This window comes from Rhincodon typus, chromosome 10 (genome assembly GCF_021869965.1).
Source record: "Rhincodon typus isolate 14 chromosome 10, sRhiTyp1.1, whole genome shotgun sequence".
NCBI classification, from domain to species: domain Eukaryota; kingdom Metazoa; phylum Chordata; class Chondrichthyes; order Orectolobiformes; family Rhincodontidae; genus Rhincodon; species Rhincodon typus.
The window spans coordinates 38,990,996-39,007,858 of NC_063341.1; the positions used below are offsets into that span (position 1 = coordinate 38,990,996).

Genomic DNA, 16,863 nt, shown 5'->3' on the forward strand with positions numbered 1-16,863 from the left:
ACTAGCCTGTAGCTGGCTGTCATCAGCAATGCTTTAGGACATAGAACGGTGCAGCGCAGTACAAGCCCTTCGGCCTACAATGTTGTGCCGACCTATTATCCTACTAAGATAAATCGACGCTGCATACTCTACATTTTACTATCCTCCGTGTGCCTATCCAAGAGTCACTTAAAAGTCTGTAAAGTATCTGACTTTGCATTGGGATACCAGCAATTTTTGGAAAGACCAAAGAGTTCCTTCTTATTTGGCTCAGTGGTTAATACTGCTGCCTCACAGCAGCAGGGACCTGGGTTCGATTCAGTTCAAAAAATGTTTGGAGTTTGCACGTTCTACGTGGGTTTGCTCTGATTTCCTCCCACAGTTCAAAGATGTGCAGGTTGGGTAGATTGGCCATGCTAAATTGCCCATAGTGTGCAGGGATGTGTAGGCTGGCTGGAATAAGGGTATAGGGATAGGGTGGGTCTGGGTGGGGTGCTCTTCAGAGAGTCAGAATGGACTTGTTGGGCTGAATGACCTGTGTCCACACTGTAGAAATTCTATGAGTATTCTTCTATGATTCTAAATATGCAAATTATTTAAGAGCCATGCAATACTAAAACTACTAAAGGAGAACCCACAAGCTAAAAAAGGCGTTTGTAATTTCTTTTCCACTAGATATTCAATAACACTGCTTAACAGAGCAAGAGAGGTCTGTTATCAGACTTTGGGGATCTACTGCCCTTTCATTATAACCCATGTAGACTTGGCAAGCTGAATAAAGCAGAACTTGTAAAAGGAGAAGTACCTTTGTGTGAATGTATCTTGTAAATCTTTTTGTTTAGATGGAGAAATGTAGACTGTAATGTTTGTCATTTGAGATAACTCGTGTCCGCATAGTGTATGTTTGAAAGCAAGTGAAAAAGATTATATCCCGGGAATCCTTGTTTGAAATTCTCCATTTAACATTGTTTCACATTAATGTCAATAAGATATATGGACTGGAAATCTCATTCAGCCTCGTGAAGTTTTGTCCTGACGTAGTTCACAGTAATATGTTACCTGACCCAGTTGGTCCCCATTTTGTCATGGTCTCCCCTCTCTCAGACTTGTTGCCTCACCACCAGTCTTCGGAATTGCAGTTTTCGCCAGTGACCCCCATCCCTCGCCCACCAGGCCCCTGACCACACACTGGAGCTGCAACTCACCCTCAACCATGGTACAGATGTTGCCTGACAGCAGCACCACCAGCCCCATCCCGACAGGCTGCCTCTGCCCCACGGCCCGCCTGGGCATAACAGAGCTTCCCATCCTGGTCAGCATAGTGCCAGCTATTTCAGGGCTGCATAGCCACCACCACCACCCCCCTCACAAATCCCACAGCTGGGCTGAGCAGACGAGGGGAGTAGCTGAACCGCATTCTGCAGTCGGCCATATGGGGAGTCCCATTGAGTAGTGGCCTGAGTAGAGAGGAAGTGGTGGCAACCAACAAGAAGGGGTGCTGTGGCCTCCCAAAAAGGACCCCACCAAAAAGCTGTCAGGAACACCCCAGCAGGTGACCCAAAGCCCACTTTGTGCAGACCCCAGGCAACATCTCACCTAGCTCCGCAGTCAGAGGGTGCACTTCAGGAACTACTGTAAGTAAAATGTTGCATTTCTTTTATGCTGGTATTTTAAAATTTGTTTTATTTTACATTATTTAGTTTATTAATATCAGAGTTTAATCATTAAAACTATTGTATTTCAACTTGGTGTGTATAGTTAGAATTTTTTTTCTGCTAAGGAAAGTCCTATGGAACCTGACTCCAGTTTTAGCATTGATTCCAATAGGAATCATGCTTCATTTAAAGTCTTTTCACTTAAAGTCATATTTTTTGGAATGCAACTTTGACTTTAAATGAGGACTCTACCTTTGCTACAGGCTTAACAATAATCACTAGTCAAGTGAATGAGTAGGTGACCTACTTATAGATAATTTCTGATGTTGCATTGAAATGTCCGATGGGAGATGAACAATTGTGATCCAGTAACGAGTCTTCTAATGTTCATACTGTAGGAACACTTCCTGCCCTCCACTTGATGTCTCCCCACAGCATAGCTAAGAAATAACCGTGTTTATCTGCCCCATGGCTTTGCTACCATGTACTAATGGTCCAACACACTGCAACATGGCATTTAAATCAGAAAATTTCACCCTAAAATAGACAAGCTCATTTTGTGAATTGTTTCTTCTCAACAGGTCAGTGATTCACAAATTTAAACACTTAAAAGCAACTGCTATTGTATCATAAAGATCTGACATTTTAGTATTAAGTGAAAGTCTGAGTGTAAAGGTTATTACAGAATGCTAATTCTGTGATTGACAGAAACCACCTTTATTAATGTCAAGAGGTCAACAAATGCTTGCTATTCTCGTTCAGTGTGGTCAATCATCGCTCTATTTTTCAGATGAAATCCACTTTGTTTTTGATCATTGACAATCCAGATGCAGAAGCATAAGCCATAAATTCCCACCATTCTGGATCTTTCATCTCCATCAATAACAGCATAGTCGGCCTACTCAATCAATAGTCTTTTCAGATTTATTTTCAATGAGATCTCCTGCTTGACAGAGTTGTGCTGAATCACACATATGCAGCACATATTCAGCAGTTGCATCTCATGAAATTTACCAACTTATGTCTGACTTCACATCCGGTACTCAACAGTTGAAGGGGCCAGCCAAAAAAGAATGGTTTCCATCTTTACTTTATAAGCTATGTTCTTTGCTCATGAAAGTTATTTTTTTTTTAAAAAGTATTTAGTTGTATTGGACCTTGTCTCTTTAATATCGCATCTATCAGCATCTCGGTCATAATGATTCTGCATAAAGTGCAGAAATTCATTGCTCATCCTCGTTTCGTTGTATGAGTGATCTTTGTCCACTTCCTGATCAAGTTAACAACTCAGATGCATACTACTTTATACCCACATTGATTCTAGATTATTCAGATAGCTTTCCCTTCTAGGCCAGTGCCAGTAGATTCTTGGATCTATTGATGGTGTCATGCCTTACCAAGCGTCATTTTGTTGTCCTGCTGTGCTTACATTTTTAACTTGCACAATACTTCTGAACCAAAGCTACCTTCTGTTTGTTCTGTTTTCTTTTGGACAAGTCATTTTGTTTTCACTGATTTGTGCTCTATATTTTTTGTGCAGTCGCTGGAATATTTGAGCATTGAGATACCAGATTTCCATGCAAATTCCTGCACTGAGGAGACACAATTTCATATACATTTGCTCCAGTAGCATTTGTGGAGAAAGAAAAGGGCTGATGTTTTAAAGAACTCAAGAGTTTTTTGGCTCAAAATGTTAACTGTTTCCCTCTCCACAGTTGCTGCCAGATCTGCAGAGTTTCTCCAGCATTTTCTGTTTTTGTTTTAGATTTCCAGCATTCACAATATTTTGTTTTTTATTTGATTGCATTTCTTCTCCTCTGGAATTCAGGAGGCCATATTTCATTTGTACCTTCATTTGCTTTAGACTTGCTGTCTGGAATTTTCTTCTTTAGCCTCCATCATCCCTGCTATTGTAAGACCTGTCTTAAAATCTCCCTTTCTATCCTAAAATATTTTTCATTAACTTTGTGCTTTTTTTTGTCTACTTATGCTGGTATAAAGTGCACTGTGATACTTCTTTATGTTAAATGCACTGTAGAAAAGGCTGTTTTATTGTGTAACTAAACTGAACAGGGAACCCTAGTGGATATTTATTCTCCCATCAGATGTCAAGGGACACTAATTAGAACAAAAGCTCAGTTGGCTGAATGGCTGGTTTGTGTTGCAGTGCTGCCAACAGCATGGGTTCAAATCGCAAACCACCTGGTCCCTCATCTGAGGTGTGCTGAGCCGCAGATTAAACTTGCTACTAACTATATCTCTCTATTGAGAGAACAGCCTATGGGACTACGATGATTTTCACTACACATCTGCATTCAGAAAAGTTAATTGATACTGTGTTGTTCAACAATCAATATAATCAGTATCAGCTTCTTCCTTGCTGATGTTACCCAGTTTTATCTTGCCACCATCCCTCTTCAGATCACCTCTTTGTTTTCATGCAGACAGCACACGGATCAAATTAATGGTCAGATTAAGAGAGATTTTATTAGCTTTTGCTTTGCTCAGGTATGATGGATGTTTCCATTGTTACATGAACTTCTGTTGTTCCATTTCTACATCACTGAGATTTCCAGTGTTAAAATCATGAACGCTAGAATGAACTTTCCATTGGTGACACTGTTTTTCATAGCAAATTGCTTGAATTTGGCGTAAGCAAACATAAGTGGTTTGTGCTTAAAATGGTACTATCTTCAGTGCAAATTGCGTACCAGTGATCTTTCGTGTTTGGTTAAAACAAGTGGCAAAAGAAGCAGGCACCACCCACAAAACTGGGCAGGTCTCACAGTAGTCATGGTTTGGATCTTGCTGCATCAGCAAAGGAAGCTCTGAAATAAAGCTGGTTCTTTTTGGCAACCACGACATTGACAGTTTAGTTAGTTTAAAGATGTTCATTCTAATTTTTTTTTTACTTTTATGAAGAAATTGACTGCTTCACCCAACAATTGCTAACAAGTGCCACAATACATTTTAAAAGATATTTTCAGTAATTTAAGTGTCGCAAAATGAGACTTCACAAAATGGGAGCAGTTTTGAGCACAATTTTTTACAGAATTACCAATTATGGCCAAAGCAAATAATCTGATTCCATGTTTCATCCAAATTGCAGAAATCCAACCTGCTACAGTCTTACTTCCTTACAAAGATATATTTCCTCCGTCATTCTGCTGGCTGCAAAACTTGCTGCCTTGCCACTTGCTTCTGTGCCCTCCACAACTCCAATTGAGATTTTCCCCTTCAGAATTATATTTTCCACTTCAGAGTTATAGTTTGCCCTTCAGAGTTGTATATTCAGCTCCTCAAGGATGGATTTCTTACTTTTCTCCTACTAGGATTGACTCTTCCCTCTTTTCTCTCCTCCTCCAATGAAGTAACTTTCCATTCACACCTCTATTGTTTCTCTTGTGCCCCTGCATTGCTTCTATTCTGCCTTGTTCTAGTTAATTCACAACCCTGCAACCCTGTTGAACCTAAAATCCTTCTTTGGCTATCTAATTGAGGATACACCATGAGTACTTTGCAATGATCTTACCTCAGGCTTTGATTCTGCAACACATCCCTGTTTCACTGAAAACTTGCTCAATCGATAACCTATTAGAGCTTTATAAAAATCTCCATGATGTTGGTGGTTTATTGTGTTTATAAGTGGAACTCGAGATAATTGTTTGGTCAATAGCTACCAGTCATTTTAGGTATATGTTGCAAGTATTTTTATTCAGGTCAGAAATTGATCTTCCACTGCAGTGCAGGGATTACAAAATACATAAATGATTGTGCATCACAATAAAGAACACTTGTGCAGGGCAAGGGGCAAAATGTATTCTTATTTTAGATCATATATTTGTGCCATTCCCTTCTAATTGCCTAATTGAGATTGTGTACACCATATGTGCACAATAGCAGCTGCTAACACTTTAGTATCAGGGCGTTAATGTATATTTTTTTCTGTCCCAGTTAACTTCGTCCTATTTTCTTCGTTGGAGCTGTTTCTTCCCCTGGACATGGGAAAACCCAACCTGCACACTTTTGCAGCTTGCATCTGCACACTTGTGTAATTCACATACCATTGTTACCTTTTCACACAAGGGTTGTGTTTGCAATGCACTCTACTGGAGCATATGAGGAGTGTGGGTGAGGAGAGAGGGGCTTTAGTTCTCCAACAGTGTTCCAGCTTCTAACGATGTGAAAAATCCCAAAGACCTCACCCCTCACTTTTCCCCCCTCCTCCATACACCTTAGATCACCTGTGCTACCCCATGCCACTGCTGTGGTCCCCTTGAAATCTGTGAAGCCATGATCGTTTGCACTATGTACAGTCCTGTGATTCCATGCAATATCAGTTGAGAATGTTTTACGTTCCTTTGTGGAAACGGGAAATGGCCTCATCACCACCCCTAATAGAAGCCTCCGACTCATTGATTCTGATTAAAATAATTTATTCTATCATGTGAATAAAACCATGTAATACTTATAATCTTGCATCAACAAACCAGAAACTACATTAAAGGGTGATATGTTTTACAACCTACTGAAATTTCACCCATTCTTAGGTGAATAGAACACCAACTCTGTTAAAACCCATTAAAGCAAGAAACTCAGTGAATTATTAATAATGGTCACAATGGTCCAAACAGTAGATTTCTCTGTGGAAAGAAAAGAACAGCTGGTGTTCATTTTAATTTCAAGAGTACAGTACTTGCCAATCAGTGTAAAGGGGCAGGTGGTTAGATTTTTTCTCTCCCAAGAGTCAAGACCAGCTAGACCAATTTAAATCAAAGTAGACAAGACAACAGCACTCAGTGATGGGATCATTTGTAACATTTTTCACTGAGCTATGTTTTCTCCATTGGAAACATACTTTGTCGTGTGTGAACAGATACAGAAGATTGGTTAACATAAGTGCATCTTACCTTTAAGGGAAAGATTTCTATGATGAATCATAGCATTCAAAACATTTCAATAGAACACCAAATAGTGAAATTTGAAAGTGGGAAAAGATTTTACACTTGCCTTTCACAATGTCTCAGACTTGTCAGCGAGTTTTCAATTTACTTTGAAAACTATCACACCTGGTGGGCTTTTAATAGGCTTCTAAAAACCCATTCCACCAAATAAAATTACACATGGGAGGAAATCAGAATTTCATTTCCCATTTAAAATGGAGAACTGACCTTACTGTGGGTAGGTGCAAAGTTTGCATTTGGCATTCCTGACCTGCAAAATGGGCAGCCCAAGATGGCACAATGTCAGAAATGTGAAGGAAAATCAGATATCCTCCAGAATATGTGTGGCCATTGCTGCACCCAGACGAAAATTCAGTCTTTGACACTTGTTATGCTGTTCCAGCATTGCCTTACTCAGGTGACTATGCTTCATCTCTGACCCCAAATAGTGAATGTGGGCAGACTATTTAAGTAAGGAAACCATTTTTTACTAACTCAATTTTATCTTCATCTGATGCTTATGCACTAGCACTTTAAAACACAAGCCACTAAATAACTGCAGGAAGTAAAACCTGAAGTAAATTTTCAGTTCTCTCCATTGCAACTGCTTTGAGAACTTCTAATTCAGTTAGTGTGTTATCTTTGATCATCCAATTAAGCTCTGGTAGGGAATCAGTTCAGATAAGAAATAGAACATATTTATCCTCCTCTAACTTTAGGTTGTTTAATAGAATAGTCACTTAATTGATCCAGTCAACATGAATGATTAATAGGACAATATTAGCTCAACTTATTTACAAATTGGCATTTAAAGCTCATTTTAAGTTTGTTTTTTAATTAATTGAAAAGTTTGGAAAAGAATAGGAAAGAATACTACGTAAAATACAAACCACTAGATAAGTAATGGCATTGTGATTTTAGAATTTGTAAATTAAAGTCGCCATAGTTCCAGAGGGCTGCTCTCTCATTAGGGAGGTGATTGTACTTGAGAGCCACCATGCCTCAGACAAGGGGAAGGTCAAGAAAGCAGGACCTTAATGGTGACCTCAACCATTACAGGGATTGAACCCACGCTGTTGGCGTCACTCTGCATTGCAGACCAGTGATCCAGCCAACTAAGCTAACTGACCCCCATTTTGAAAATTATATGAGTGCTGATTCAATTCCACATTTTGAAGGACCAGGCATTCAGTCATTTAATGTAGGACATGGTTCAGTCAGTCTTGATTTCAGTGTAGTGAGGATCCTTGTCTCCACTTGGCAATATTGGCAGCTTGCTGCAGTGTCTAATGTTGTGTAGTCAGTGTAAAGAATAATTGGCTTTGAGAGCAACAGTGCACTATGAGATAAAACAGATCAAGCCTTGCATTACTTAAGTCAAATATATCAAAAGACATCCAGTTTAATTTGAGATTAAGACTTTTATAATGAAAGTTCCTGGTGTGAAAGGGTTACATTAGCAAACCGAAGTGATTCTGTCAGTTTTAATTAGTATAGATTTATTTTATGCTGGAAAAGTGGCTATTTGTCAAATATTTTATGCTTTTAGCACCTGAGGAGAAAATGTGTGAAGCCACAAAAGGTCAACCTTGAAATCATCTGTTTCCTAAAGGTTGCTCTTTTAAATTTTTCTGACTTTGCAAGGATTTAATATGACCAGCTGCAGGGAACAATTCTCTTTTGTTTGTCACTCTTTGACTGTTAATTGACAAACTGCTGCACAAAGTGACTCCTGCATTACTCAAGATTTTCTTTAAAACACTTCCACTCTAAGTTTCTTTACTGATTGCTGCTGTAAGTTATCAACGTAGTCCAGTTGCACAGTTGATGCTGTGGGCACTAAATTGATGTATTTGCCCAAGATATTTTGGATGTTAGAACCTGAGCATTTAACCACAATTTCTTGCATGACTAATTTGTGTCTTTGGACATAATGTAAAAGAGTGCTCAGGGAAAGTTAGGTCCTTTTTCAAGGTGAAGGAGGGAAAAGCTCAACATTAAATCCTTCAATGCCTGTCTCCTTTGCCTTTCACTGGTCAGTTTGAGAACAACAACATCAGAAATTTGGGTGTAAAATGGCTGCCTACTTTCATGTGTCATGGAAAGGTGAGTGGTCCTTATGGGGGAAGCGGGGGCTGGATATATGTACATCTGTTTATGGACAGTGGGAAAGATTGATATCTGTAAGGTTGATAAATGAAAGGAAGCTTAATTCTGTGTTGGAATTGAATAGGAAATCAGACCATGTTCCAAAATGTTTGTTTTAAAAAGTGTTACAGAACAGTAATTAATATTCTAATGACTATTTTAAAAAGATGTTCCTTTTACCAGTGCAGCAAAATTCCATTGCAATGTTTAGAGCCCGCTTGCCATTAAAGACATGAAAACAGTTTCCTTCCAGCACAAAAGGTAAATAGCCCAGTAGGTGGTGACTCAGCCTACTTCCTGCAACTTCATCTAAATCTCACTGGCAATTTCCTAAAATTAGGGTAATAGTAGCTGGGGGTCATTTGGTAGCTTTGTAGGGATATTTATGAGAATCTGATCAGGTGCTACACGCGTGTAGGTTCTTATTATAAACTAAGTACACATTTCAACCCAGGCATTATACTGGACAACAACTGATGAACTTGGGGAGCATGGAAGTGGAAAATCTTGTCATTGTGTTTGACGTGGTACAGATTTTGTACTGCTCAAGCTGCCCTATGCACACTGCATGGAATAGAGTGCAGATTTACTTTCCAGTCTAATGTTGGTAAAATGCACATCGTTCTGATTTAAAACCAAAAAAAGACATTTTGCAACAAAGTTACATTCGGAATCTAAATTACTATCTCTGATCTGAGTATTAGTGCTAATTTGTTACTTAAGGCATGCTCTTTAAAAATATTTCTTGATCACTGCTGGTTTTCAGATATTGATAGTCCAGTGATATTAAAATACTGTACTGCAATTAGACCACCTGATGCTTGGGTTCTTAACTGAAGGTTATTATGTTTTTGCTTTAGCTTTGTAAAATTTATTTCAGATTTCTGCACAATTAATGTTCAGAACTTGGAAACATCAGAACCACTTAAGATTTATAGAGACGTTTTACAGAATTTAAATGAACATATAGCCTTGTTTTGGTGATTAAGGACAGCATTTAAAAATAGTGCAATTTTAATTAAAAATAACAACTATCTAAGCAAATGCCCTTGGTGTTCACACTTAAAGAAACAATAGAAAGACCTTAAGTTTGGGCATTAATACTGCAGCCATGACTGATTTTCTTAATGGCTATTTTTCCCAAAGCATTATTGCACACACTGCAACAACTTCCACACTGCAAGGTTTCTGAATTGTGATAGGCTGATCCCACGTCAAATTCTGCTTTAAACAATCAAGTTACTTATTACTGCAACATATTTACAGAACATTATGCATTTCTTAATTGAAAGACTGTCAAGCACAGATTGCCAAATATGACCTGACTGCACTATAATGCAAATTCATTGTAAGTCTTAGTTTTCTGAAAAGTCGTAGAAGCTTTTATCTTTTGTTTCAAAAAAAAAATTATGTTTATTTCTTTCTGCACTTCCAGCACCAATAGCTGCCGGAACAGGCCCGAATTTCTCCCTCTCAGATTTGGAGGGATCTTCGTATTATAGCATGAGCCCTGGGGCCATGAGGAGGTCTTTGCCCAGCACGTCCTCGAGCAGGTAATTAAAAGATTTATACTGAATCATGAATTAACCTGTGGGTTTGCAGTCACTAAATGTCATTATTGCACTGTTAAAATGTTCTTCAAGATAAAATCTCAGATTGTTTGGAATGAGGATAATGCATTTGGTTGTTAAAATCTGTGGAAGAATTTCATTGGAAATTTGACTTATCCTTTTAAGTGCCCTGAGGTATTTAAGCCAATATACAACAATTGTCAATATATAATAATCAGAAATCACTTTTTGCTTGCAACCCAATAAAACTACAGAATTTAGATGTCTCCTCATTTTTATTTCATGCTTTCTTCCACTCTACTCCCCAAATACATCCAAGTAACCTGCCCACAATGATTTTTGACAGTCGTACTAAAGGTGTTCATTATCAGACTCCTGTTATATGATGATACTGAATTGTGTACCAAATTTAGACCATTATGCAGATTAAATGCGACCCAGTTCTCTTCAAAGGATGCTCCACAGGTCTTAGTATGTTAATTCTAGGTTCTTTTTCAACAACCCTCTCATTAACCATGCATGGTGATTCATGAACTCTCAGTACAATGCCATCTTTTGATTGTTAGCATTTCATTGAGGTTTGCTTCTGTGAAATATTAGGTACCGTTTTAGAATTTTTCTAAAATTCTTATTAATTATGCTCACTCTGTGTCTCCTTTTGTTTCAAGAGCGCCATGCAATTTGTTCCAAGAATAAAGCAAGTTAACATTACAAGTGAAAATATAGGCTTACAGTCATGCTCATGTTAAGTGCGAAACTGGGCCTGTGAAAGAGTTATTAGCCCGGATTTTGTTGAAAAACATAATGATATGTGAGAAAAGCACATTGTAATTAATGTGCAAATCGGCCAAGAATATCTGACAAGGAAAAGCTACAATTTCAAGTTCCCACAAGTTGCTAGGGATATGGGCTACTTTGCTGTTAGCTTCACAAAACCATCCTGTGTTTCATGAAGTTGCTGCATTTAAACGCTAATTGCCCATTATACTCGCTGCAAAAAGTTTAGTTAATTAACAAGGTAAGTACTGTATAATGAAATGATAATTGTAATGACTGCCAATCAACCCCATTTGCCCAAAAAGCAAACAATTAAAAATGCAGTTTCATTCCTTCAGTTGTTTTTAGATTTTAAAAAAATGTCACATAATGATCTTAATTTTTTTCCCTTAATTGTCCTTTCTGCCTGGCTTTTCCTGCCCAATCTTTCTTTCTCCCTAATACAATGGCAAGATATTGTGTTTGCTGGAAACCAGATATAAACACAGAAATGCTGTGGAGACACAGAATTAATTAATGTTTCAGGTCAATAATCTTTCATCAGAACTGGTAAAAATTGAAACAATTTGGCCAAAGGTAAAATCAGCAAGAATGAGTTAACATCAGATCTCTTCAGCATCTAAAAGCAGAGGCTGTGTATGGGATGCATTGAAAATTAATTCATTGGAGGTGCCATTTCAGTGAAAGCTCCTTAGGAAAAAATGGGAAAATCGGCTATGTAAGGAACCAAGCAAACCTAAGGAGTCATATCAATGAAGGAAAATGCTAGCTTGATATTATTGAAAATTGTATTCTGATCGAATCCTCATGATTTTAGTTTGATTTTCCAGGGAATCATGCAGTTTTCTTTGATCAAGAGGATATACAGATGATTAATTGACTGGTCTCTGTAAAATAACTATTCAATGTACCTGTCCAACTGGCCCATAATTCTGTGGAGCCTCCCGTTTGACCCTGTATGGATGCCTCAGATGCTTTAAGCTGTAACAGTGCCAGATCTTTTTTATTGAACATCTCTTTGGTGCCACTTTGAATATAACATTTATCTGTCCCTGTATTTTTTGGGGACTTTGTACTATGCATTATCCATGACAAAAAGGACTTGTTTCATATGTTTATGCTGCTAGTGCACTGGTATGAAGTGGTCCACAAAAGCAGCCAGTTGTAATAAACATAAACCACTTTCTCCAATCATGCTTTCTGCCCTAAAAGAGGGTTTGATCTTCCTGTTAATAACTCTCAGTATTGATACTCTGAGAGTTTGTACTTCAACATGAGAGAAGCATGTAGGCTAACTTGACTATTCCCTAAAGAAAATGTGCAGGACTACAGTGTAGAATTACTCATGCTCTGTTAAATGTAACATGGGTAGTACAGCATCTTCATGCTGCCTGCTTATTATAATGATTGCTGCATGCAGACAGCCTTAAACATGTTGTGCATTGGCTACAAGCATCAGAAGGACATATCAAGTTGCTACTTCAAACTAGCCTGATCAGGAAGAGCTAGTATACACGTCTTAAAAGGAAAGCACTTTGTGGCTGTTGGAAGTGCTGACATGATTTGGAAGAGTGCAGGGCAATGAACAATATAAACTGACCCTAGAGCAACACATGTATTAAGGATTTGTGATGGAGTAGTGAAGGAGGTGGAAAAGCAACAAGACGACCTGTGTCAGCAGAGGCAGGGAAGTCTTCCAGAAACATGGTAGAAGACAGTAGGGGCTAATAATGTTGAGATCAATTCCCAGGATCTAGCCATAAAGAGCTGGAAACAGTCCCATGAGAAGTTGTTTTTCTTTTGTTCATAGGTTGTGGGCATTGATGGCTAAGGCAGCGTTTTTTTTGCCAGTTCTTAGCTGAGGAGGTGATGGTGTATCGTCATCATGAACCATTACAGTTCTTGAGGCATCCATGTATTTATGGGCATTTAGAGAGGATGTTCCAAGTTTTCAATCCTACAACAGTGAATTAACAGTGATTTAGCTCTAAGACAGCATGATGCGTGGCTTGGAGTGGAACTTGCAGGTGATGTTCCCACGCATCTGCTCAACTTGTCCTTCTAGATGATAGAAGATAAGGATTTGGAAGGTGCTGTCAAAAGAGCCTTGATGAGTTGCTGCAGTGCATTTTGTATGGTATGTGCTGTGAGTGAATATTGAAGGTGGTGGATGGGGTTCTAGTCAGGCAGGCTGTTTTGTCCTGGATGGTGTTGAGCTTCTTCAGTGTTGTTGGAGCTACAGCTACCTAGGCTGATGGACAGTCACACTCCATCACACACTTGGCATGTTCCTTGTAGACAGCAAATAGGCATTCAGGAAAGAGGAGGTGAGCTACTCGCCTTAGAATTTCTAGACTTGAACTTGTTCTTGTCACAGCATTTATATGACTGTTCAGTTCAATCACTGGTCAATGCCTCCCCTTTGGAATTTTGATAGTGGAAAATTCAGTTGGAATGCCACTGAATCTCAGGGAGATGGTTAGATTTTCTCTCATTTGAGATTGTAATTTTGTGGCATTTGTATGGCACAAATATTATTTGCCACTTGTCAGTTCAAGGATGGATGTTGTTCAGTTCTTGCTATATGAATCTGGCCTTTTTCAGTACCTAAGGTTCATCAAAATTCGCTAATCCTTATGTAATGATTAGTGAAAATGGCTACCCCTGACTATTATAATGGTGGGAAGGTCCTTGATGAAGCAGTTGAAGATGGTTGAGCTTGTGCCACAACTCTGGGGAACTCCTGCTGTAATGTTTTGGAACTGAGATGATTGGCCTCCAGCAACCTCAACCTGTTTCCTTTGTGCTTGGTATGACTCCCTGACAGAATCCAAGCTGAGTGTTGGTGAGGAATTTCACTTAATAGGTCTATCAAGACTCACTTGGCTGATGATGGACAGGACATTAGTAGGCCTATGCATGACGAATTGGACTCATCCTGCTTTTTGCTTGCAGGACATACCTGGACAATTTTCCACATTGTCAGAAAGATAGATTCTTGATTAGCAAGGGGATCACAGGCTACAGGGAGAAGGCTGAAGAATGGAGTTGGGAAACATACCAGCCATGATCAAATGGGAGAGCAGATTTGAGGGGCTGAATGACCTAATTCTACACCTATGTCTTATGGTCTTACACACACAATTTCAGCAAGAAATTATATTAGCTATTCATTGCAAGGCAATTGAATAACTAGAATGAGGGAGTCTTGCTACAGTTGGCTTTGGTAGGGCCACAATGTACAATTTTAATCTTCACATTTAAGGAAGCATATACTTTCTTTTGGGATGGTGTGGCGAAGTTTTAGTTGATTAATATCTCAGATAAAATTGATTTCTTATGATGGGAAGTTGAATAAATTGAGCCTATACTTTAGATTTATTAAGGTCATCACTTATTCTTCTCGAAATATGTAAGGCTCCAAAAGGACTTTACAGGATAGACAACAGAGAGGTTAGTTCCACTAGCGGGGCGAAGTTTTAGTTGATTAATATCTCAGATAAAATTGATTTCTTATGATGGGAAGTTGAATAAATTGAGCCTATACTTTAGATTTAATAAGGTCATCACTTATTCTTCTCGAAATATGTAAGGCTGCAAAAGGACTTTACAGGATAGACAACAGAGAGGTTAGTTCCACTAGCTGGGGAATCTAAAATGGCAAGACTGAAGTCAGATCAGAATTGCACACTAATTAAGGTCATAATCTCCTTTAAGAAGAAACTATTGAGGATACTTCACATTACCAGTGTGCGAGCATCTCAGATGCCATTTTGGAACGCAAAGGGCTTGCCTTCAAAAAAGTGGCGCAATTCAGTTCAATTTCTCCCCCATTATCATCTTGAAACACCAATGTACAACACCATCATTTCTTTGTTGCCGTTAAGCGACTTGCTCAAAACCCAAAATTGGTGTGCAAGGTTTTGTTTTGAGGTAATTTTGTTTTGATTTGAGCCATTTCATGTGCAGTAGAATATGTACTTAATTAGCACAACAAATTATCCTTATTACAGTTCTCTGATATATGCACTCTGGTTACTGATAAAAACGATTAAATGCAGGAACCGTAGATAATAACCCAGTAATTTATTTCTTTCCTTCCTTATTTGCTTTGAAAGTTGTTTGACAGTGTATGCGATATAAAGATTTCAAGCATTTTATGATACAATGAATAAATGTGGAATAGTAAATAGCAAAATGTCAGAATTTTTGTTACTAAAGTAGATCATGTGATTTCTAAAAGTAGCTTATCTTCAGATAAATATTGGATTTATATGGATTTTATTCTGATGAGCAAATTGACACTAATTATCTCTGCTGAGGAGAATTTAAATAAGTTTGTGCCTTTCGCAAAGTGGAATATGAGCATGATTGTTCAGAAGGAAACTTGATACAATATTGCTGTAATGTGTTCGTGGAGATTATAAGTCTAAATCCACCCTATTAAAAGTGGGCTATCCCTCTTCCCTAATAGTGTCAGGAGTGTGGGTGCAGCTGGAAACATGGATGTTAACATGAGATTCAAATTATGTAGCAATCAGCTTTGAATGTACTGCTTATGATGAGATAGGTGCAAAGCACATTTCTGTTAGATTCCAAAACTCTAAACTGGTGCAAGCAACATTTCAGTCAAGCTCTGATTTCTTGGAAAAGCTGAACAAGCTACTTCCCATCGAAAACAAAAGTTATTGAAATACCCAGATCTTCAGCTATCAGCCAATTAGCATTGGAGATCATTTTCATCTTCTTACTTCAAAATCAATCACCTTTCTGTTGTTGGAAATCATAGAATCCCTACAGTGTGGAAACAGGCTATTTGGCCCATGAGTCCACACCGACCCTCAGAACAGCATCCCACCCAGACCCATTCCCCAACCCTACATTTCCCATGGCTAAAGCACCTAGCCTACATATCCCTGGACACTACAGGGTAACTTAACATGGCCAGTCTACCTAACTTGCACATCTTTGGACTATGGGAGGAAACCAGAACACCCGGAGGAAACACAGATGCACAAGGCGAGACCACACAGGCAGTCACCTAAGGGTGGAATCAAACCCGGGTCCCTGGCACTGTGACAGCATTGCTAACCACTGAGCCACTGTGCTGCCGAATTAAATTAGAAATATTTAGTAAATGTTGATGTAACTGCTTAAAAGGAATAGAAAGTACGAGATAAAATTGTAAGAATGTTGCCTAATAGTTATATGTTTCTTTCATTTGAAAAGGAGCAAAATTATAGAACTGAAATGTGAAAGAATAAATAACTAAATATATTTCAAAAGGGATATGAATGAGGAAGCCGACATCCTTCAGAAGTGATGAACGTTTCCCACCCCCCCAACTCATGTAAAAATTCAAGTCAAGTGCCCACAGATAATAAAATAAGACAACGTAAGGGTCCAGCCATCACTGCCACCCACACCTGACTCCCTGGTTCCACCCTGGACGTCAATTGACATAAAGATCTGGGCAGGAGCATTAACTTGAAGTAAAGGTAGCAGCACAGATCAATCTGTCATGGTGACTGTCATTCATACATGGACAAGAATGTCACTGGTCAGGTCAGCATTTATTGCTTATATCTACTTGCCCTCAAGAAGGTGAGGTGTCTTCTTGAACTGCGAAAGTCTTTGGGGTGAAGATAAACCATCTTAGGAAGGGAGTTCTAGGATGTTAGTGTGACAACAGTGGAGGAGCAACAATATTGTCTGAAGTCAGGATTGTGTGTGATTTGGAGGTGAATTTGGAGGTGATGGTACTCCCTTCCATCTGCTCTCCTTGTCCTT

At 38.7% G+C, this 16,863-nt stretch overlaps 1 protein-coding gene across 16 annotated transcripts in view; it reads left to right on the top strand.

The window, feature by feature from the left end:
• nfia (nuclear factor I/A) overlaps positions 1-16,863 on the top strand; it is a 508,381-nt gene that overhangs the window by 322,971 nt on the left and 168,547 nt on the right. For all 16 annotated transcript variants that reach the window (XM_020525466.2, XM_020525335.2, XM_020525596.2 and 13 more), the window contains exon 5: positions 10,161-10,278. In XM_020525466.2, coding sequence (XP_020381055.1) covers positions 10,161-10,278 — 118 coding nt within the window. The remainder of the gene's footprint in view (positions 1-10,160; positions 10,279-16,863) is intronic.